This window comes from Cnephaeus nilssonii, assembly GCF_951640355.1.
Source record: "Cnephaeus nilssonii genome assembly, chromosome: 17".
Classification (NCBI taxonomy): domain Eukaryota; kingdom Metazoa; phylum Chordata; class Mammalia; order Chiroptera; family Vespertilionidae; genus Cnephaeus; species Cnephaeus nilssonii.
In genome coordinates this window covers 1245241-1268287 of record NC_137088.1, presented here as the reverse complement: position 1 = coordinate 1268287, position 23047 = coordinate 1245241, and the positions used below count along the sequence as shown (strand labels likewise).

The following is a 23047-nucleotide window of genomic DNA, read 5'->3' as shown; positions in this document are numbered from 1 at the left end:
AGTCCGCAGGCCGCCTCTCTACCCACTGAGCAACACCGGCCAGGGCTAAATATTTGTCGAGTGAATTAGCATATGCTTGAATCCACACCTCTGAAAACCACCACGCAGGCTGCAACATTGGCGCCTTTACAGAAAGAGCAGAGCCCAGGCGGGAGGCCTGCCCTTTCTCAGCAGCACCGGCCTCCTCCTTGCCTTCCCCAGTGACACCCACATTCACCCAGGTGGGAGCCCTACTGGCCAGAGTGGGATCCGGACGACTGAGCCTCAGACAAGCCCTGCCGTGTGCAGCGGTGGGACCTGGGTTGGACACAGAAAACCTGAATGCCATTCTTCTGTCCATCCCTCCGTAGTCAGTTGTTTTCCCACCCAGCTCCATGCAGACATCTGTCCACCTGTACATATATACACTCCTTTATCCACCGTTTACAGCCGCTCTTTTTTTAAAAAAATATTTTTATTGATTTCAGAGAAGAAGAGAGAGGGAGGGAGAGATAGAAACATCAATGATGAGAATCATGGGTTGGCTGCCTCCTGCATGCCCCCTACTGGGGATGGAGCCCACAACCTGGACAGGAATCGAACCCGGGATCCTTCAGTCCGCAGGCCGACGCTCTATTCACTGAGCCAAACCGGCTGGCAGTGGTCGGCAAACTCATTCGTCCACAGAGCCAAATATCAACAGTACAACAATTGAAATTTCTTTTGAGAGCCAAATTTTTTAAACTTAAACTTCTTCTAACGCCACTTCTTCAACATAGACTCGCCCAGGCCGTGGTATTTTGTGGAAGAGCCACACTCAAGGGGCCAAAGAGCCGCAGTTTGCCGACCACGGGGCTAGGGCTACAGCAGCTCTTCGGTCCCTCTTTTCTGTCCCTGCACATCCCCTTCTCTGTCCATCCATCAGGACCGGGTTTGCTGACAACTGTCTCAGTGCTGGCATTGAAAGCCCCACCTCCCGGGAACCCCTTAGACTCCGGGACCGCGGTAAGGCTGGTGCCGCCCCGCCCCGCAGCCAGCCCGCATTGCACCCAGCGGCCCACCCACCACCCAACGGACCCCCTCCGACACCCTTCCCGGGGAGGTAGGCTAGGCCCCGCCCTGGCCCCGCCCCTGGCCCCGCCCCTCCCGGAAGCTGCTGCTGAGGTCCCCGGCACCCTAGCAACAGCGCTTTTCGGACCACCCAATCCGCGAGCGGGGCTCCTGTTGCGAGCCAATAGCGAGGGTCGCCGGGAGGGAGGCTGGGGGCGGGGCTCGGCCGGGCCGCCGCCATCTTTACGGGAGAGAAACAATAGGACGGAAGCGCCGCGGGACCGGGCTGAGGCCTCAGGTAACGCCCGCCTCGCCTCGCCTCTGGCTTCGTCGCCCCGAGAGCTTTGGGGGAGAGTTTCTCCAGGCCGTTGTGGGTGAGGTTTCCGGGCTCGAGGGGCGCCCCGCGTTACTTGGGGAGGGGCTCCCGCTGTGATGGCGGGGCGGGGGCGGGGGCGGGCGAAGGGAGCTCCCCGGGGTCTTCGGGGCCGAATTTCTCCGGTCATTGGAGAGAGACGCCCTCTCTTCAGGTTCCTGGGGGGGAAGAGCTACCGGGTTTTGAGGGGCAGGATCTTGCTTGCTTGTTGGGGGGCGGTCTCTCTCCCGGATGTTTGCGGGGTGCAGGACCCCCCCCCCGTCATGGAGGAAGTCGCTGGTCCCGGGTCTTGGGGGGCATCTCCCAGGACCTGGGCGCTCTCCAGCCCGCGGGGCACGGAGGGCGGCCTCCTCGAGGGGTGGGGGCCGAGTCCCCGGCGCCGCAGGTGCGGTTCCCGGGCGGCCGCGGCGCAGCCATCTTGAGGGCCGAGTGGCCGTTGGGCCGGTCCCTGGCGCCGGGGAGGGGTCTGCACGCAGGACCCCCATAAACTCAGCCCCTCCACTGAAGTACAGCTTCTCCCAAAGAGAGGCCCCGCCATGGCCGGGGTGCTTTCCTCCTCAAACACAGTCCGGTGGGTTTTGGGGAGAGGACGGGAGAGGGCATCGCCACCCGGACGGAGCCCGCGACCCGGGGTCCCCCCGGCGACCAGCCGGTGCGGGGGCGACGCTCCAGCTGCTGAGCCACGCCGGGCGGCAGAGGACGCTTCCTTTTTTTCTTTTTAAAAAATATATTTTTATTGATTTCAGAGAGGAAGGGAGGGGGGGGGGAGAGACATCAGTGATGGGAGAGAATCGTGGACCGGCTGCCTCCTGCACGCCCCCCACTGGGGATCGCGCCCACTGACCGGAACCGGGCCGGGACCTCCTGGTTCCTTGGTGGACGCTCAGCCCCGAACCACACGGGCCGCCCGGCCCGGGGCGCTTTCTCTGTAACGACAAGCCCCCCCCCCCCCCCCCCCGGCGGAGCGGTCCGGTTGGGTCGCAGGCTGCTCTGTCCTGGCAGCACCCGAAGGATCTGTTCCCCTTGGCGATCTGATCTGATCGGGTCTCACGTTAAGAAAGCCGCAGGAGCGGAAAATGAGTCCCCTGTGGGCATGAAAGCAGAGACCGGCCGGATCCGGTGCCCGGGAACTGGACATTGGGCAGCGCCCTGGCCGGGGCTCAGGTGGGGGAGCGCCCGCCCGACCCCCAAGGTGGTGGCTCCCTCCAGGCCCGGGGCGTGGGAGGCGCCGGTCCGTGTTTCTCTCTCCCATGGGTGTTTGTCTCCCCTCTTGCTCTCTTTCTCTAAGATCAATAAAAACGTATCCTCCAGTGAGGATTTCAAAAACAAACAAACACAACAACATTGTGGTAGCAAAATGTACATAGATCCAGAATAAAAATAGTTTTAAGAAAACGTACTGAGACCTTTGAAAAGCGGTAACAAACACGTTGCAGATAACCAGTTTTATGATAGTTTCTATAAAGCACCATGATTACAGTAATTTTGATGAATTCTAGTATTTAAAATATTTGTTGTACTTGCATTTTTATTTTTTTTTAGCAGGGTAACATTTTAAGTGAACTAAGATGCTTATTTTCATAGGTTGCTGCTTTGGGGTTTATATAATTGCATCCTATAACCTGGTGTTATGTATTTGAAGAGAAGTTTCGGGGTAATGTTATTGTTTTAACCTTAGCCACTGTCAGCATTAAAAAGTGGGCAAAATTAACCCTAGCTAGTTTGGCTCAGTGGATAGAGGTCGGCCTGCAGATTGAAGAGACCCGGGTTCGATTCTGGTCAAGGGCACATGCCCGGGTTGGGGGCTCAATCCCCCAGTGGGGGATATGCAGGAGGCAGCCCATCCATGATTCTCTCTCATCATTGATGTTTCTATCTCTCTCTCCTTCTCCCTTCCTCTCTGAAATCAATAAAAATACATTTTTTTAAAAAGTGGGCAAAATTAATGCTCTATCGTATTTGACATAATCGGCCAGTTGATTGCTTAGTAACTTTTTCTTTGGGGGAAAAATCATTTGAACTGTTAACTACTCCAATTGATTTACTTGCTTTGTGATTTTAGAGTAGAATTCACAGTTATTGTTAGAAATCAAATCAATGAGAACTAGGACTAGAGTTGATATAATTGTAAAAAGAGTTTAGCAGCCGAAACCGGTTTTGGTTTGGCTCAGTGGATAGAGCGTCGGCCTGCGGACTGAAGGGTCCCAGGTTCGATTCCGGTCAAGGGCATGTACCTTGGTTGCGGGCACATCCCCAGTAGGGGGTGTGCAGGAGGCAGCTGATCGATGTTTCTCTCTCATCGATGTTTCTGACTCTCTATCCCTCTCTCTCTTCCTCTCTGTAAAAAATCAATAAAATATATTGGAAAAAAGAGTTTAGCAGATGTAATAGACTTTCTGATTCAAGGCTTCGGAAGTGGCAGGTTCACTGGATAGCAGCCCTCTACCTGCCTGCGCAGTGGGATGTGTGAGGAAGGGGCCGGAGGAACTTCCGGCGCCCTTGCAGGAGGTGCCAGCGCTCTGTAAGCACCAGAGCTGTCACGGTCTCCTGAGCCTCCCTGAGGCTGGCTTGCTGAGGTGAAAAGTTTCCATTGTTTGGCTCATAAGGGGCTGCACTGGGGAAGAATATCTCCTTTACTTACAGTTGCTTTACCTCGTGAGATAATCACCTTAAATTGAACATATTTTTGCATAGTAAAAAGTAAGCAGATGATCTCACTCATGTGATTACGTTTTAAAGCATGTTTTTGTTTTTATTATTTACTTTTTAATCCTCACCTGAGGATGTTTTCCCATTGATTTTTAGAGAGAGGGAGAGACAGAGAAACATTGATGTGAGAGGAACACGATTGGTTGCTTCTTGCACTTGCCCCAAGCAGGGACCCGGGCTGGGGAGGAACCTGCAACCGAGGTCCATGCCCTGACGGGAATCGGGTTTACGAGGCTGGGTTCCATGGCTGTCCCTGGAAGTCTAGCAGCAGGGGGACCTTCACAGAAAAGAAGCCCTTGTTTGACCAAGATCACCGGTGACTCAGACTGACCTTGGTGCAGATGATGCCAGATACTCAGTGTGAGGCCAGTGAGCTCAGTGAGAATGGATGCGAAGGCAAATATCAGCCCGTGCATTTGTATATAGAAATTGTCATACTGCCATTATGACCTTTTAAAGTATATTTTCTGGTTATTATAATATGTAATTATGAAAATTTTGTAAATTAAGAAATGTATAAGTAAAACTTAATCCCTTTATTGAAGTACAATTTCTCTACAATATCAATTTCAAGTCTATAATTTGATGAGTTTTGACAAACTTACGTAGTCACTGCCCCAGTGGCAGCATAGACGGTCGGCACGCCCTCTGCAGCCAGTCCTGCTCCCCTGCCTCGGCTCCCTGGCAGCTGCTCATCTGCTATGGTTTTGCTTTTTCTAGAATTTCCGAGAAATGGGATTTTGCAGTATATCTTATGTGACTGACTTTTTCCACTTTACATAATGTTCTTGTGATTAATCTTTGTTTTGCATGTATCAATGCATTCATTTTCATGAATATTCCATTATGCAGATCTATGACATACCAAAATTTGTTATTATTTGATGGGCATTGGGTTGTTTCTACCTCTTGGCTATTGTGAATAATGCCTCTATGAACATTCTCATGTACAATTCTTTTTTAAAAATCTTTTATTGTTGAAAGTATTACATAATGTTCCCTTTTCCCCCATTGATCTCTTCTAGACCCCCCACCCCTCATGTACAATTCTTTGTGTAGACATTTGTGTTTATTTCTCTTAGGTAAATACCTATGAGGAAGATTGCTGGGTCATATGATAAGTATATGTTTAACGTTATAAGTGGTGGTATCTTCTTGTATTTCTCCCAGCGGTGTTTGAGAGTGCCAGGGACTGACACTGGTGGTGGAGCTGTGGGGTGTGGATGTGTGCAGTGCCAGGCAGTGGCTCTGGGGCCACGGGAGAGCTCACGGAGAGGAGGGGCGGGGGTAAGGGTTGCTTTCCCACCATCAGGCTAGTGTGCCTCACATTGTCCCCTGTGCCTACCCAAACTTGGGGCTTTTCTGGAGGGAGCGTAAGCAGCCCCAGCAGATCCCATGTGTAGCCTCATTTACTAAATTCTAGATATGTGAGCTAGGGGCCCGGGGGCTGTCATGAGTCATAGCTGTTTTATTTTAAAAGTTGAGAATATTAATACACTGTTTCCAGGAGATCCCTAAACCAGTCTCATAGATTTAGGGCCGTGAATTGTGGGAGAAAGCTGTGTCCTAGCCTAGGATGGATCCTGCTGTGTTTCTTACCTGGTCATAGTTTCGTGGACAAATGTGTGAGGTAATATAGGAAGTTAAACAGGTGATAAATCTGGAGCCAGTGCTTTACGGTATTCCATGTCTCTCTAGACACAGGGCCTATCCATTGCATGGACTTCATAGTAACCATTACTACCCCAGGATTCTTGGGAAACTAGGCCTTCGACTCAGATGTTTGAAAACCATTAAGCGACCCCGTTGCTCAACCGCGTGTGGAACAGGAGAGAGTAGCAGGTGACGCAGAGCAGGTGCTTGGGGTTCTTTCCTTTGGAGGCTACTAGCGACGTCGACCCTTCATCTCCCTACAGGGACAGGGCCTGTAAGGGCCGCGAGGAACACGTATAGTGAAGGCATACTTACGTTCCTATTGAGAAATTGAACACAAGTAAAAGAACCACAAAACAGGACTCACCTTATTTGTGCAGTACATTGACATTTATTTGTTTTTCCTTTTTGATTAAAACGCTAATTTGATTACACAGCCCACAGAGTAGAGATCTACTCCAGCCCTCTCCTCTCTATTTTATAGATCAGAAAACGAGTCTGTAAAAGTAATGGGGACCTTCTCCGCGTAATCCCATCACCTCACTACAGTGTAACTCCGCCTCACCTTTGGGAGTTTCCTCTGTCATCAGACGTGGCTCAGGGGAGAATGAGCCTTATTTTTCTTGCCTCTCTGCTCAAGAGGATGGCTCTCTGGGGAGTCATGTCCTGGGGACTGCCAGAGCTGGGTGCTGCGGGGAGGGGGTAAGTGCCACATCATCCCCACAGCTGTGAGCGCACTGAGGAACTGGGAGAGGAGGCAGGGACCTGACCCTGCCTTTCAGCCTCCAGCCACACCCAGGAGCCATCCTCTACACCAGTGGCTCTCAACCTTTCTAATGCCACGACCCACAGGTTGAGAACCGCTAGCAGGGTCGCCTAAACACAGATATTTACATTACGATTCATAACAGTAGCAAAATTAAAGTTATGAAGTAGCAACGAAAATAATTTTATGGTTGGGGATCACCACAGCATGAGGAACTGTATTAAAGGGTTGCAGCATTAGGAAGGTTGAGAACCACTGGTCTACAGGGAGCTGCCGGAAGGACTGGTTTTCGTTGGTTTTAGGTTTGCCATTGGAGATGGGGATGGATAAGAAATGTGTGGAAAGATAGTTTTCTTCTGAATTGAATACATTTAAGGAATCTTGAACAGAGCTGGGAAGGGATTTGTATTGTTAGCATTGCTCTGATAACAAAAGTGGTTTTGTACACTTTTATGAAAGGTTTTTGGATTATGTTTCTAAAGCCTGGCCTGTGAGGAGTGTCTTATACTTTCACAGTTTGATAATTAGGGTACCCGGTTCGTGCTTGGGTACTAGCAGTCTCACCATGAGTCAGTCTGTGGGTTCCTTTGGAATTGCTCTTATTCACGAGGTCTTTTCAGTAGAAGAGAGTGAACCACCCTCCTCAGATCTTGAGAAGGGGCGCGTGTGGCCAAGCATCTCAGAGCGCCACCTTATGGAGAGAGCCTGGAATGACAGGATTGTGCTCACCCTTAGAGCAGATTGCCTGTGTGTGTTGTGTCTTGGGACTCCTTAGCACATGCCCTCCTGAAGGCTACTCTGATGATGAGAAGGTAGTGCCAGGTGAGACATCAGGGCCTTTGGCCGTGGCCGGCATGGCTCAGTTGGTTGAGCATCGACCCATGAACCACAAGGTCACCGTTTGATTGCCGGTCTGGGCACATGCCTGAGTTATGGGCTTGATCCCGAGTAGGGGCTGTGCAGGAGGCAACTTGATCAATAATCAATGGTTTTCTCTCACATCAATGTTTCCCTCTCCCTCTCCCTTCCTCTCTTACTAAAATCAATAAAAACGTATTTTTAAAAAATCAGGACCTTTGGTTTTCTGCACTTTGCATGTAGGGAAGCTTATTAATTCCTAACCCTTGAGTTTAATTGGGATCCACAGCCTGTTTTCTCTGAAAGGAAGAAATGAACACCAGTTTAAACTCTGTGAAAAGTTATATACAGTAGGTCCTCGGGTTACGTCGGAGATCCGTTCCTACTGCGCGAGGTAGCGATTTTCGTCTTAAGTCGGAACCCACCTCCATAAGCACCACGTCACTCACAAGGAGCACATACACAGCAGTAATGAAGTGAAACAGTAAAAAAAATTTAAAAGGAAGATAGCAATTCCTGACCTTTACTTGTGGTAAATAAATAATAAAAAACATAAAGCACATATGTACGTACGCCCAAATGACGGAACTTTTTTTTTTTAAATAAACGGGAGATGGCGACGTAACCATGAAACGACGTACGACTGCCTGTATAGACATGTGCCACACGATGGTAACAGCAGACCACATATATGATGGCTGTCCCGTAGGGTTATCATAGAAGTGAAAAATTCCTGTCGCCTAGTGACCTCTAGCCATGTTAACGTTGTAGCGCAACACATTACCCACGTTTGTGGTGATGCTGGTGTAAACAAGCCAGCTGCCAGTTGTATAAAAGATGTTACATACAATTATGTACAGTGTGGGATGCTTAACAAGACAATAAATGACTGTCACTGGTTTATATATGTACTATGCTGTATTTTTTATCATTATTTTAGAGTGTACTCTTTCTGCTTATTTAAAAAAAGCACAAAGGTTTTCTGTAAAAGTATGCATGTTATGCCGGCAGCAGCTTCATACATCTTGTGTTTACAGTGCCTCTTGATTACATAATTTTCTCTCTCTTAAAAAAATGTTTTTATTGATTTTAGAGAGAGAGGAAGAGAAAGAGAGATAGAAACACCTTCTGCACACCCCCTACTGGGGACCAAATCCACAACCCAGGCATTTGCCCTGACTGGACTCGAACTGGGGGCGTCCTGGTGCATGAGTCAGTGCTCAATCACAGCCACTCCGGCTGGGCGCATAATTTTCTCTTGTGTGTGATTTAATCTCGTGTTTTGTACGTGACATGTTGTGCAGGCTTGTAGCCTGGGAGCAGTAGGCTGTACCATATAGCCTAGGGGTGTGGGGGTGTACCATCTAGGTTTGTGTACGTGCACTCTGATGTTCGCACAGTGACAGGATCGCCTTGTGATGCATTTCTCAGAATGTACCCTTGTTGTTCAGTGGCGCATGGCGTGTTTTATGAATAGGTACTATAAACACATAGTGAAAGCTCGCTCGCAGGACAGGCTGACTGTGCCAAGTACGGAGGCGTGCTATGTGAAGGCAGAGACCCTGGCCCGGTGGCTGCCCTGGGGGAGCACCCAGCAGACGGAGGTTCATTGGGAGCTGTGCCTTATCGCCTCTCACTGTGGATGCTCGTTGTTTGCAACAGGGAGAGTAGTGTCTCCCTCTTAGAAGGGATTGTGAGGACTAAATGAGTTTGATCCTGCAATGAGTCTGGCACATAATAGGGGCTTTACTCACTTTAGAGGACAGTGGGCCCTTTCCAGCCGGCCATCCTCACCACCACCATCTCGGGGGGAGTCATGGGAGCCAGAGGAGAACCCAGTAACCCTGTACAGACACTGCAGTGTAGCCACGCCCTGGAAGTAATGCTGGTACTGACTGTAGTCCGTCAATGACAGACAGAGCACAGACATGCCCTAGCACGGCTGACGGTTACACAGAGGAGGGCTTAGATCCAGCGTGTTTGGGAATGCGAAGTCGGGTGTAAGGCCCTGCCCTCCGAGTGGGAGCGAGCTGTGATTGCCCCGGGAGTACAGCTTCGGTTTAAAGGCCTGTCCCAGCTTTTGGAGAGCAGGAGAGAACTGATAAAAATAGTTGGTGACCTAGAACACTGTATCTTTTTAAAGGGAGTTAGACAGCCTTGATCGGTTGTTTTTAGATACAGACGTTAATCATTAAAGCTAGGCCCCAGCTCCACCGCTAATAAGGGTACTGGGGCATGTATTTGGCCTTGGATGGGGCAGTGTGTTTGGACGCCCTGGGGAAGTAAATCTACTAGATGACGTGGAAGCAGTTTTTCCCTTTAAGTGCATTTTATAAAAACCTAATTAATGACCAACAGTGAACACCACTGTAAACTATCATCATCTATAATAGTAATCTATAATAATAAAAGGGTAATATGCTAATTATACCGACATCATTTCGGACGTCCTTCCTGATGAAGCTGGGGCCGGAGGGAAGTCAGCCTTGTCCCGGGTGCCTGCAGGCGGCCCGAGGGAAGCAGCCCGGGTCCGGGTGCTGGAGGGAAGCCGGTGCCAGCAGCGGGGAAGGAAGGCCTACTCTTGCACGATTCGGGCCTCTCATTTGTAATAAATGTACTGCACTGGGGGGGAGTGTTGATAATGGGAAAGTCATGCATGTATGGGGGCAGGTTGAGTCAGATGGGAAATCTATCTTCCTCTTAATTTTGTCCTGAACCTAAAAATTCTCTAAAAAGTAGTTTATTGAAAATTATGTAATTAACAGAGACTTGGACATCAGTTACCTTCAGTTTAACAATTTTATTAGAAAATAGTAAGATTTAGCTCTAACCGGTGTGGCTCAGTGGATAGAGTGTCGGCCTGTGGACTGAAGGGTCCCAGGTTCGATTCCGGTCAAGGGCATGGACCTTGGTTGCGGGCACATCCCCAGTGGGGGGTGTGCAGGAGGCAGCTGATCGATGTTTCTCTGTCATCGATGTTTCTGACTCTCTATCCCTCTCCCTTCCTCTCTGTAAAAAATCAATAAAATATATTTAAAAAAGAAAATAGTAAGATTTAACCCGAATATTAGGTTTGAAATGATGACTTAACCTCATTGTGGCTTCACGTTTTGCCCCGCACTACGAAGGGCTGTTTAGAGGCACCTGGAGCCAGTCCAGTGCTACTCGCAGGCTGCTTCGGCCTCGCCCAGCAGGCTTTGTTTGTATCTGCGGAGGAGGCGGGGCGGAAGGGTGATGTGGGCGGGCGCTCTGAGTGAGCTCAGTCTGTTTGTCTTGCTGCTGGAGGTGGAGGGCGTAGGCTCTAAGGCAGATGCGGATCCCAGGTCACTTCCAACTCCTGCCACTGTTTGCTTCCTGCAGAGTATCCTGTCGTGCACAACCAAGGAGCCAAGGCCAGACACACCAACACAGACAGAGGACAGACAGACGGAGGACGCTCTGGCTGCTGGGCCCAGCCGCCTCCCGCTTCTCCCTGTTGCTTGCCCCTGGAGGATGAGCCCAGCCTTCAGGGCCATGGACGTGGAGCCCCGCGCCAAGGGCGTCCTGCTGGAGCCCTTCATCCACCAGGTCGGGGGGCACTCGTGTGTGCTCCGCTTCAACGAGACGACTCTGTGCAAGCCCCTGGTCCCGAGGGAGCACCAGTTCTACGAGACTCTCCCCGCTGAGATGCGCAGATTCACTCCCCAGTACAAAGGTGAGCCCCCCGCTGCTGCTAGGGGTCGCCAGCGCCTGGCGAGGAGTTGTGAGGCGAGGCGAGGTGAGGCGTGGTGACCGCCGTGGCAGCCGTACCCAGAGCCTTCACCCTCCCACTCACTGTGTTTCCCTCCGCCTCCTCCTCCTCTTGGCCCTCAGCCCAGCACCTCACACCCTCAGTTTTCAAGCCCTGGTAAGATTGCTCAATTGTCTTTTGTTTGTGGATTGCTTTGAGTTTATTTTGGTTTTTGGTGACAGTGTAGTTGTGTTTTATGTTCAAGTGTCTCTCGGTCACAGTGACCCATAGTCTCCGTGGAGGGCCAGCGGGGAAGACTGGGAAGATTTTTCCCAGAATGCTTGCGGCCGGCTTTCTGTCCTCCAGAAAACCAGAAGCCCTGGTGATAGGTAGGCTCGGGGCAGGTTGAGTCAGATGGAATGCAGGAGTGGGAGGCCTGTGCTGACGAGCTGAAGCCCAGGGCTGTTACGGAACGTCCCTGAAATTGCCCTGTTACAGCAACCTTCTGATTCACAGATGGTGACTGCCTTTGTATAATGGATTTTGGGGGGACATCAGCAGCCACCAGCATGGTGTGTTCTTTCCTGGGGAGGCGGGCTTCTTGGTAAATTAAGAATCCATTAAGGAAGTTAATGTGAAATTTGTATTGTCTGATTAAACAAAAGACTCTTGAACAACTTGGGTTCTTCTGGGACTGTTGAAACACTCTTTGAAGACAGTGCTGGGCACCTCTGTTCTGAATATGCATGTGTGTGGGGGTGGGAGAGTTGGGGGCCCTCACTTGGTCCTTCTCTGTTGTTTTTTCCAGGACAAAGCCAAAGGCCCTTTGTTAGCTGGCCGCCCCTGCCCCCTTTTCCCCCTGGTCCTTTCCCCATGGCCACAGGGAAGTGTGGCCCCTGAATTCCCCACCCCGGCTCCTCTGCGCCCAGAGCCGGGGACCACCTCAGAAGTGTCGTCTCTCTCTGAGCACGCATTCCCCTGCAGCGGGCGGGCAGCAAGGACTGAGCACATTGAGTGATCCTGGGCCAGAGAGGTCTGGGAGGAGAGGTGTTCAGCCAGTCGGTTGTAAGGCGCTCGTCGACACCTGCTGAAATGCTGCCAGTTGACAAGCCCCTCCTCAGAGACTGACTGAGTACACACGCAGGTGCTAGAGACTGGAGGGGGAAGAGCCGCTCGCAAGGCGCCACCGTCTGTACCCCGCCCAGCCCATTTGCCTTGTGTTTATTTTGTTCTTTGTGATATGAGATCTCAGAGACCAATAAAGTGACCTTTGGGAAGGACAAAGAGGCTTGGGGCCCCACCTGTATGGGGGTGCTGCAAGAAGCCTCTGCTAGGGTGTCTGTTGTGCTGTGTGGTTTGTTCTGTTTGCTCCTTCATTTTGTTTTGCTTGCCCAGCCTCTCCTTCCCCTTGGATGCTCTTACCCCTCAGGCCAACCTGTGTTCCCTGTTCAGGCTCTGCTATAAAGCAAGCCTTGAGGCCGCCGGAGTTTCTGTTTAGGGCATTAAAAATCCTCACAAGATATAAAGAGCAAATGTGTTTACACCTCTCTCAGGATTAGAAGGATTACATAAAAATTAATAAACATTTTCGATGATGGAAAAATGTGTCTTGTAATTCTTTGGCTCTTGCCTTGCTGAGTGCAGCAGAGAGGAAGCCTCGGCTGTGTCTGCTCCCTAACGCTTGTCGTGTGTGGTGTCATCTCTTCTAGTGTTCTGAGATTTGTTAGGTTTGCAGATGAGTTTGGGGCCTCTGGCAACATAGAGACTAAGGAACAGGGTAAGAGAAACCACAAATGTTACAATCGTTACTTACAACATGTGGAATTAGAAGTTCTCTCTGCTTCTGTGAGATTAAAAGTCCTCTCTGCTCCTTACCCCCCCTAGGTGTGGTGTCTGTGTGCTTTGATGAAGATGAAGACAGGAACTTGTGCTTAATAGCATACCCAGTAAAAGGGGACCATGGGACTGTGGACAGTGTAGACAGTTCAGACTGTGAACCAAAAAGCAAGCTCCTGAGGTGGACAAACAAAAAGCATCATGCCCTGGAGACAGAGAAGCCCCCCAAGGACTGGGTGCGACAGCACTGGAAGGAGGAGAGAATGAAGAGGTGGGTATCAGCCGAGGGAACCCTGCCTCAGAGGGCGGAGGTGGGGGATCCTAGTTGCAGCTCAGTGCCCTGGTCCTAAGGACGCCTTCATGCACTTAGTAGGTGCCTTGTCTCTCAGTGGCCGGTTTTCCACTGGCATGCGTAGCTTCTCTGCAGTTGACTCTGCATGACGTTGTGACGTTTGGATAAGTGGCTGTGGTGGCAGCTGTAGAAGGATTTCAGTCACCTTCCTCTGTGCCAGTCCCCGTGCTGCGTCCTGGGGGTGTAGCAGTCCTAAGACAGCCGTTGGGTCAGGTTGGTCCCTGATAGTGGGAGAAAAATGGTCTGCTGGGCATCTCGAAACTTAGGAATCCACCTAGGCAGGGCCTTCCAAGTGCCACACCTCGGCAGAGCTTGTAAACATATAAGTTGAGGTCTGGATAGGTAGGTAGCAGGCTGGCTTATCGCCATGGCATTTCAATTCCGATTTCCCCAGACTCCAGCATTTGGAGTCAGGGAACCTGGACGTACCAGGAACCAGGGTGGTGCTGCCTTGAAGAAGAAGGCTGTGGAGGCTGCCTGTGGGGCGAGTGGGGAGGCAAAGGCTGTTCTTGCATCGTAGGTTCTCCTTACTCTAGAAAAACAGTGAGCTGGCCTCTTAATTAAAAAAAAGAAAGAAAGAAAAGTCATTTTTCCTGAGGTACAATATACATACAATGACATGTACCTTTTTAAAGTGTTTGATTTGTGCACCATATCAAGACATCAAACTTCCCATCACTCTAGAAAGTTCCTTTGTGCTTCCTTTGGCCCTGAATTTTGATAAGACAATGTGATTTATTGACTCTTTCTCTCCTCATAGCCATAAGTTAGAAGAGGAGTTTGAGTGGCTGAAGAAATCTGAAGTCTTGTACTACAGCGTAGAGAAGAAGGGGAGTGTAAGCTCCCAGCTTAAGTACTACAACCCTTGGAGCCTGAAGTGTCACCAGCAGCAGTTACAGAGAATGAAGGAGAATGCAAAGCATCGGAACCAGTACAGCATCCTTTGTTTACAGGGCATCTCTGTCTGGGGTGGGGGTGGGGGTGGGGTGGTAAGGAGCCCCTGGGAGCTTGGAGAGAAGGTATGAGCTGTTAGTCCTGGTTGTGCCGGGATACTGCTGTGTGACAGCTGTGGGCAGAGTCACTGCCCTCAGGCCAAGGGCTGCTCTGGGAACGCAGATGGGGGCAGTTTGAGAGGTTTGGGGGGATGAGCGGCTTCTCAGGAACCAGTCTGCATCAGGAGGCCTTTGGCCTAGAGTGCAAGGGGCAGGTTTGTATTTTAGACTCCTCAGAAGTCCCCAAACAGCTTCCCTGCCAAGGGTGAGGTGGGGCGGGCTGACCATCCACGTCCCCAGGCTGGCCCATGAAGAAAGCACAGGCCATTTTTATCTCCCTTCTTAACCTACCAAGCTAGGTGTTAATCCATTTTTTTAAAAATATGTTTTTATTGATTTTAGAGGAAGGGAGAAGGCGGGAGAGAGAGAAACATCAATGATGAGAGAATCATTGATCAGCTGCCTCTCCTGCATTGCCCCCTCTTAGGGACTGAGCCTGTAACCCGGGCATGTGCCCTGACCATGACCTCCTGGTTCATGGGTCGATGTTCAACCACTGAGCCACACCAGCTGGGCTTGATTTTTCTGTTTTAATCTTATGGGGGGAAATTCCTCAGAATTGAGAGTGTGTGAACAAAAAGAATTGTGTTTTATTTATTTTTAACACTTTATTAGGGAAAAATTTAAACCTGTTAAAAATGATACATGTTGAACCTTTTAAGTACCAGTTACCCAGGTTCGGCAGGAAACCCAGTCTCAGGACTGGATCCACCCAGCCCGACAGCGGACCCCTTCCTCCGGAGGCGAGGCTCAGGTGTGCCGCTGCCCCTGTGTGCACCCGCATGCATCCCTAAGAGGGCAGGGCCCTTTAGACATTACTGCCATTGCTGCTCCTTACAAAGGGGACAGTAATTCCTTCCTATGAAAGCCCTAGTTTCTGCCCACATCTTCCTAATTGTCTCATGAGGAAGCTTGTATTTTTTTTTTTTATTGATTTTTTACAGAGAGGAAGGGAGAGGGATAGAGAGTTAGAAACATCGATGAGAGAGAAACATGGATCAGCTGCCTCCTGCACACCCCCTAATGGGGATGTGCCTGCACCAAGGTACATGCCCTTGACCAGAATCAAACCTGGGACCTTTCAGTCCGCAGGCCGATGCTCTATCCACTGAGCCAAACCGGTTTCGGCAGAAGCTTGTATTGATAGTCTCCATGAATGGGGATCTAGATGAGGCTCACGTGTTGCTTTTGGTTGAAATGTTTAAGGTTTTCTAAATAACCCTTCTTGTTTTTTCTTAGAAATTTCTTGCTAAAGCAACTAGGTCTCCTAGAGTTTCCCACTATCTGGGTTTTACTGATTACATCCTTGCGGTGTCTTACATGTTACTCCGTCTCCTCTGTTTCCATTAAGTTGATCATTTTATCTGCAGGCTTGATCAGATTCAGGTTCAGTTGGGGTGGGGTGGGGGCCAGAGCCTCAGAGATGGTGGTGTCCACCAGGAAGCATGGTGTTCAGTTGTATTTTTCTTTTGTCTTGTCCTTAGATCTGTTTTTCTCACTGGGTGATTTTCTGATTTTGACATTCCTTCATTCATGAGCTGGAATCCTACTATAAAGAAAAACTTTTCCTCATTAACTATGTGCTTATCCTGAGGTGTAGTTTACATAGGAAAAGCAGATTAAATTCTCCCTTTATTTATTAGATATGTATTTGGAATAATGAGTCGGTTTCTTAACATCCTCCAAAGGTTTCCAGTGAGTTTTTTAGCATAAGCATGAATCCATTCATTTTAAACATATTTGACATGTTTCAATTCATTGCAGTTGTCTTTATTGATGCTCAAATTATCACACCTTTGCCAGTTGGAGACTTTTAAAATAAGCTCTTGAGTCACTTGGACACAATCACAGTAGTCTGTCATGGCTGTCTTACTTTCTGGTATGGAAAGAAGTCCAGGCTCATGTATGTTTCCGGCTCCAGATGTGAATGTAACCATTCCTCTGAGGCAGGGGTTGCACACCTTTCCAGTTAAAGCTCCAAGTAGTAAACATGTTAGGTCTTTCAGGCCACATGCTCTCTGTCACAACTCTGTCGTTGTAGCATGACAGCAGCCATAGACAGTAAACGAATAAGTGTGGCTGTATTCCAATAAAACTGATTATGGTCACTGAGATTTTAACTTCATTTTCACGTTTCATGACGGAATTGTGTGTGTGGGGGGGTCATGCATCTGGTCATTGTTTCTAGACATTTTTAGTGTATGCAGCTGGGAAAGACACATTTATTTCCTTGAAATATATTTTTATTGATTTCAGAGAGGAATGGAGAGAGTGAAAGAGAAACATCAATGATGAGAGAGAATCATTGATCGGCTGCCTCCTGCACGCCCCACACTGGGGATTTAGCCCGCAGACCAGTTGTCAGCCTTGGGCTCCTTGTGTGGGAGATGGCAGGACTGGGGGAGCCCTCTGTCGTGTCGGGCTTCTCTGGGCACTGTGTGTAGGCATTGTGCCCTGGGCGTGGAGGGCCCCAGGCCCTTGCATTGCACCTGCTCTTTCGAGGTGTTTTCCTTAACCACTCAGAATTCATCTTACTGGAGAACCTCACTTCCCGGTATGAGGTGCCTTGTGTCCTGGACCTCAAGATGGGGACACGCCAGCACGGTGACGATGCTTCAGAGGAGAAGGCAGCCAACCAGATCCGAAAATGCCAGCAAAGCACCTCTGCGGTCATTGGTGTGCGCCTGTGCGGCATGCAGGTGAGGGAGAGCTGGTGCGTGGTGGGGGCTGGCTACGGCGTCCAGCAGCTGTCGCTCCACCTTGGCATAGTCCTATTGTTTCTCACAAGATACCAGATTTGACTAAACCTTACACTTTGTGGTTAGAAAAGAAAGCACGCATGCCTGGGTCATCCCCTCTGGCTGGCCTGGCTGGCCGAGCCCAGAGTCTGTGGACAGGAGGACGGGCAAGGCAAGAGGGTTAGGTCCTCACCATCACCCATATGCCCAACACGGAGCTGGGGGCGGAACCCACGTCCGAGGGTTGTATCCTGGTGCTGATTGGCAAGCACAGTGTCTCCCGTGGCCCAACAAGGTGGAGAATGTGATTGATCCAGGGCTGTTACTATCACAGCCACGCCCCAGGGGCCCGGCTTTGAGGTGGCTGTCGGCCCTGACCTGCTGGTCTCCCTCCCACAGGTGTACCAGGCGGGCAGTGGGCAGCTCATGTTCATGAACAAGTACCATGGGCGGAAGCTGTCGGTGCAGGGCTTTAAGGAGGCGCTTTTCCAGTTCTTCCACAACGGGCGGTACCTGCGCCGGGAGCTGCTCGGCCCTGTGCTCAAGAAGCTGGCGGAGCTCAAGGCGGTGCTGGAGCGACAGGAGTCCTACCGCTTCTACTCCAGCTCCCTGCTCATCATCTACGACGGCAAGGAGTGGCCCGAGGTGGCTCTGGACTCGGATGCCGAGGACTTGGAGGACCTGTCCGAGGAGTCGGCCGACGAGTCCGCTGGGGCCTACGCCTTCAAGCCCCTCGGCGCCAGCTCCGTGGACGTGCGCATGATTGACTTTGCACACACCACCTGCAGGCTGTACGGCGAGGACAGCGTCGTGCACGAGGGCCAGGATGCTGGCTACATCTTCGGGCTCCAGAGCCTGATAGACATTGTCACAGAGATCATCGAGGAGAGTGGGGAGTGAGCTGGCCGACTGCACCAGCCCTTGACCCTGTGTCCGCGCACAGCTGTGCTGTGTCGGGAGGGAGCCAGGGTGGCCAGGGGGTGGCCTCTGCAGCCTGGAGCTGATGCACAGAGGCCTCGAGTCCCGCCTGAGCCAGCCCGCCGCGCTCCGAGTCTATTTATTTACCTGTTTCTTCAACATTCCATGTTTGATGATGCAGATACCTCTCTTCCCTGAGTGTAAATGTCCTAATACAAATCCTTTTGTTAATTGTACACAGTGCTGCTGTCATTTTTTTTTTATTGAATTTATTGGGGTGACATTGGTTAATAAAATCATATAGATTTCAGATATACAGTCTATAACAACATCATCTGTATATTGTGTGTTTTTACCGCCCCCAGTGGAGTCTCCATCACCATTTACCCCCTTCACCTTCTATAGAACCCCCCCCCCACCCCCCCGTCTTTCTTGCCAGAGGCAGGCAGCCATCTCCCCTTCCAACCCTCAGAAGCCTCTTCACCTACTGGCCCCGCAGTATTCGCCTGGCCACTGCCCCCTCCTTGGGCCTTAAAGTCACTACAGCCTCTTGGCTTGGTCCTCAGTCCCCTCACCTAGCACCCTGAGGTAACCCCCAAAGGACCCCTACACGTGTCACCTTAGCCGATTGCTCTGGGGGCCGCTCGCCGAGTGCCCCAGCACCTCCTCCGGAAAGAACGACACGACTCCTGAAGGGTCTCCTGCCCTCGTGCAACTTAAGCCAAGCCTGGCAGCAGCTCATTGGCTGGACATTGTGATGTCAGAGGACCTGGAGCCACTATCGGGCTGGCCACCAGGCTCAGCTGCTGGCAGCAATGGGCTCTGTGGTGAAGGGTCCCAGGAGATGGCTGTGCCATGAGGGCTGTCCTGGGCAGGTTGGCTCTCGGCCTCACCACCTGTCACCATAGTATTCAGCCGTGGGCCCCGGCAACCGTGCCGTCTTGTCCTTCAGCCAGGGCAGCCTGGGAGAGCTCCCTGTGCCCGGTGCTAGGAGGGCTTCTGGGAGGAGGTGTGTGTGTGGCAGGAGGTTTTGAACTGCAGAACCAGACACCAGGGAGCAGGGCACGGCCTGGTGCCAGGAGCACAGGTCTGAGTGCCATTTTAGCAAGTCTCACCCCCTCCTGGACCCCCGGCGTCTCCTCTCCAAGGCCCAGCATTCCTCTGTCCACGATGTCCACAAACAGGCCACCTGCACACACTGGTTTGCTTGGGCCCCCAACCCTGCTCCCTGGGCCCAGGCTTCCAGTGGGGAATGTGGCTGGACCAGCCCCTGGCAGAGATGGGAGGTCCCCAGAGACCCCTCCTTCACACCCTCAGGGCCTCTCCCAGGCTTCCCGCCCTCCCAGGACTGGTCAGGGCTGGCTGAGACAGTGAGTGGGTCCAACAGCCCTTATGGCTACGTGGCACCCCACTCCTCACCCTCAACGTGAAGCCTGTAGGTAGCCGTGGGAGCGCCTGATGCTGTGGAGGAGGGAAGTGTGTCCCAGGCAGAGGAAACAGACGACGCAATGTCGAGCCCTGGCCCCGGTTGCTCAGTGGTTAGATGACTGGCCCAGGCACCCAAGGTCGCAGGTTCTATTTCCGGGCAGGGATCTACCTCGGGTTGGGGTTCATGTGAGAGGCAGCCAGTCAAGGTGTCTCTTTAACATCCATGTTTTTCTCTCCTCCCCTCCCTCCCTTCCACTCTCTGAAAAGGGAAAAAATATCCTCGTGAGGATTAAGAAAAAACACAACGCGAGAGAGGAAGGGGAAAGCTGCTGAGAGAGGAAGTGGGGTGTGTAGCAGGAAGGGAGGGTTTGGGACAGGGGGATGGCCCAACATGGTTTCTGTTTTTATTATTTTTAAAATAATATACTTTTATTGATTTTTAGAGAGAGAGAGAGACATTGATGATGAGAATCATGGATGGGCTGCCTCCTGCATGGACCCCACTGGGGATGGAGCCCACAACCGGGGCCTGTGCCCTGACCCGGAATCGAACCGTGACCTCTGGGTTCCTGGGTCGATGCTCAGCGGCTGAGCCACACCAGCCGGGCTGGTTTGTTTCTAAGACCCCTCCTCGCTCTCGCTCCCCACGGCCTCACCAAGAGGTGCCGGGTGGTGCCGGGGTGCCACCCCGAGAGGGGCCGTGAGACCCAAACGCCGGGGTGCCACCGCCGATGAGCCAAGGGTCCGGGTCCGAGCAGAGAGGCTCAACAGAGGTACCACGCCCTCGAGGTCGCCGTCCAGCCGGTTAGGTCGGGACCCACAACTCCCGGGGCGGCCGACGGGCTGCGGGCGGAGCGCTCCTTGGGGGCCAAAGCGCTCGGGCTTGTGCGGGGAGGAGAGGGGGGCTGGGCGGGAGAGGGGGCTCTGGGGAGGGGCCGGGGGCGCGGGGAGACAGGGACCTGGAGTTGGAGAGGTCCCGGGCGAGGGGACCGCGGACTCAGCCGTTGGGGCCGCCAGGGGGCGCGGCGCCGGCGTGCGTGGCCCCCGCGGGGCGGGGCGGGCGGCGTGCGCGCTCTCGCGGAGTGTGTCACGGGGCGCCCGGCGGCGCTCGCGGCCTGGGTCCCGGTTCCGCCGCCGCCACCGCCGCCGCCACCGCCGCCGCCACCGCCCTCCCCGCCCCGGCGCGGCCCGGCCCCATGTACCGCGCGCTGTACGCGTTCCGCTCGGCGGAGCCCAACGCGCTGGCGTTCGCGGCGGGCGAGACGTTCCTGGTGCTGGAGCGCAGCAGCGCGCACTGGTGGCTGGCGGCGCGGGCGCGCAGCGGGGAGACGGGCTACGTGCCGCCCGCCTACCTGCGCCGCCTGCAGGTGAGTGCGCCCTCCGCCGGCCTCGCCACCCGGCCGGGCCTCCTTCCCGGCTCGCTGGACCGACCCCGGAACGCCGGGGGGGCGGGGCCTCCAGGGAGAGGGCGTTGGCGAGCCGGACCCGAGACCCCCAGACCCACGAGGACTGGGACCCCGGGAGCGCTCACCTCCGCGTCCAGCCAGGCCCTTGTCAGCCCCCCCTGAGGACCCAAGACCCATCAAACCCCGACTCTGGGACTGAGCCCCCCTCTAAATAGACTTCAAGACGCAGCCCCGATTCCAACCCCACCGGATTCTGGCTACTTCCCCGGATCCCCACGACTCCAGGCTCTCCATCCGCCCCTTCTCTGGGTCCCCAGCAACCCACCCTCAGACCCCCAAGTGGAGCCACTGAGACACCACCTGTTTCCCCAACCCTCCGCGTCCTCACCGCCAGCTCATGCCCTGGGGACCCTGGAGCCATGAGCACCCCATCCCCGATGCTCCCCAAAGCCCTGAGACCTCAGTGTCGTCCACTGTCTATTGTCAGCCACCCCCTAAGCGCTGCCTAAGACCACCCGCCCGCCCTCCCATTTTGAACCAAGGGTCCCAGCCCCTGCGGACACTTGCTGGCACCGCCCCCCAAGCCTCAGGTCCTGCCTTTCGGGACTTCTCTCTGACAGCGAGGGAGCTCCATCCCTCCTTGAGCCCAGCCCGGAGTGGGGGCTGCTGCCCGGTGAGGAAGTGACCTCCCGTGGCTTCCCCTGGTCTGACCGTGGCCCCGTTTCCCGCCTGTTTCCCCAAGAAGAGCCCTGCTCTTGGGGTGCAGTGTCTCCAGCTCTGACCACAGGGAGGGCGCCTGCAGCCCCTGGGCCTGCCCCGCGCCAGATGCCCCTGCCAGACGCCCCTGCCACCCTAATCCCTGGCCTTAGGAAGCATCGTGGCCCAGCCCAGCCCAGCCCAGCCCAGGAAGGAAATAACGGGATAAATTTGGAGGTGTCGTCTGGCCTTACCAGAGGGATGGGCCCGGCCCCGACCCGCGGCCGGACCGTCTAGCGGCGCCTGGAGTGGCAGCGGGAGCGGGGCGCGGGGAGCGGGGCGGCGGGGAGCTGGGGCTGCACCAGCCTCCGAGGACAGCCCTGCCCTTGTCCGGGGCCTGTGAGCCCTCCCTGCCCAGGGCCAGTAGGGCTGGGAGTTGGGGGCTCGCGGAGGCTCCCATCTGCTCTGTTCTTGGTTCTCTCGGCTCAGCCCCCTGCCTCAGTTTCCCCACGCGCTCACTCTGGTTCCCCCGTGTGTCTCCTCCTCGCCTGTCTCCGTGTCTTTCTGACTTTCTGTGTGTGTCCTGTTCCCCTTTCTGCCGGCACCCTGGAGCGCCCGGACCTGGGTGGCTCTGCTGACTCTGCGTCGCTCTGTCTGTCCCCAAACTGCCGCGTAGTGATGTCGCCTGGGTTCTGAGGCTCCTTTGTGGCTTGATGGACACGTGTGCCCGGAGCCGGGGGTGGGGAGGGGGCCGGTCCTGCAGCTGCCCCCCTGCTCCCCGCCCCGGGCCAGGCAGGCTGGGTCTGTCCGGCCTGTGAGGTGCTGGGGATGGCAACTCGGACTCCCGGCAGGGCCTGGCCTCTCCTGATTCTGTCCGTCCTTCGCCACCAACACAGAACTGCTGCTTCCCGGGGGGGCGGGGGGGCCTGAAAGATAACAGCTCTGGGAGATGAGACTGGGAGCCGGGTGGGGAGGGGAGGGGAGGGGAGGGGAGGGGGGATCCCTTGGCCCATGGTGGCTGCCAGGGCCTGCAGGTCTCCATGGGGACAGGGCTGCATCGGGGTGTGACCTTGGTTTTGTGAAGGGTCAGCAGGATCCAGGGTGACTTGTTAAAGGTCCCGGACTCTAGGGGGGCGCCCTGCTGGGCATCGCAGCCTGAGCGGAGTCCCCCGGGAGGGACCAGGCGTGTCCCCCTGGCCTCAGCTGGGGTCCCGGGCTGTGTTTTTGCTCTAGGCTCCTGGCTTTCATAGACATCTTAGCTGAGAACCTCCCTGCGGTGAAACCCTGATGGGACCCCCCCCCCCCCCCCCCGGCACGCCCAGCTCTCTGGGGCGCAGCTTGAGGACCCGGTTTGTATGCGGGGCTCTCCGAGCCCCAGTCTAGCTCCGGCTCCGGCTCCGGCTGCAGAGGTGCCCGCTCCGTCCCGGCTCCATCCAGGCTGGGCCTGGGGTCAGTGCCCTTCGTGGCCCCTGGTCTAATCGCCTGCCCCTGCCCCTCCCCCTCCCCCTCAGGGCGTGGAGCAGG

General features: G+C 53.7%; 2 protein-coding genes across 6 annotated transcripts in view; both read left to right on the top strand.

Moving 5' to 3' along the window:
• The first annotated feature begins 1213 nt into the window (after positions 1–1213).
• IP6K2 (inositol hexakisphosphate kinase 2) lies at positions 1214–18307 on the top strand. 2 transcript variants are annotated; one of them, XM_079794525.1, is made up of 6 exons: positions 1214–1327; positions 10749–11082; positions 12982–13204; positions 14046–14221; positions 16861–17036; positions 17475–18307. In XM_079794525.1, exons 2-6 carry the CDS (start codon positions 10881–10883, stop codon positions 17973–17975), a joined length of 1278 nt encoding a protein of 425 aa, XP_079650651.1. In that variant the 5' UTR covers positions 1214–1327; positions 10749–10880; the 3' UTR covers positions 17976–18307. The 2 variants fall into 2 exon arrangements, with proteins under 2 accessions (XP_079650651.1, XP_079650650.1); XM_079794524.1 differs by having other exon boundaries at positions 1282–1403.
• Positions 18308–19952: 1645 nt separating this feature from the next.
• NCKIPSD (NCK interacting protein with SH3 domain) overlaps positions 19953–23047 on the top strand; it is a 12734-nt gene continuing 9639 nt past the window's right edge. For 2 of the 4 annotated variants that reach the window (XM_079795606.1, XM_079795607.1), the window contains exons 1-2: positions 20510–20788; positions 23035–23047. The exon at positions 23035–23047 is cut by the window's right edge and continues 97 nt beyond it. In XM_079795606.1, coding sequence (XP_079651732.1) covers positions 20618–20788; positions 23035–23047 — 184 coding nt within the window. In that variant the 5' untranslated portion in view covers positions 20510–20617. Of the gene's footprint in view, positions 20195–20509; positions 20789–22639; positions 22933–23034 lie in introns of those variants that run through there. The other 2 variants (XM_079795609.1, XM_079795608.1) reach the window with 2 other exon arrangements.

Coding starts and splice junctions, on each gene's coding strand:
- IP6K2 (XM_079794525.1), top strand. CDS start 10,881: ATGAGCCCAGCCTTCAGGGCCATGGACGTGGAGCCCCGCGCCAAGGGC. Junction 11,083..12,981: donor ATTCACTCCCCAGTACAAAG/GTGAGCCCCCCG, acceptor TACCCCCCCTAG/GTGTGGTGTCTGTGTGCTTT. Junction 14,222..16,860: donor AAAGCATCGGAACCAGTACA/GCATCCTTTGTT, acceptor TTAACCACTCAG/AATTCATCTTACTGGAGAAC.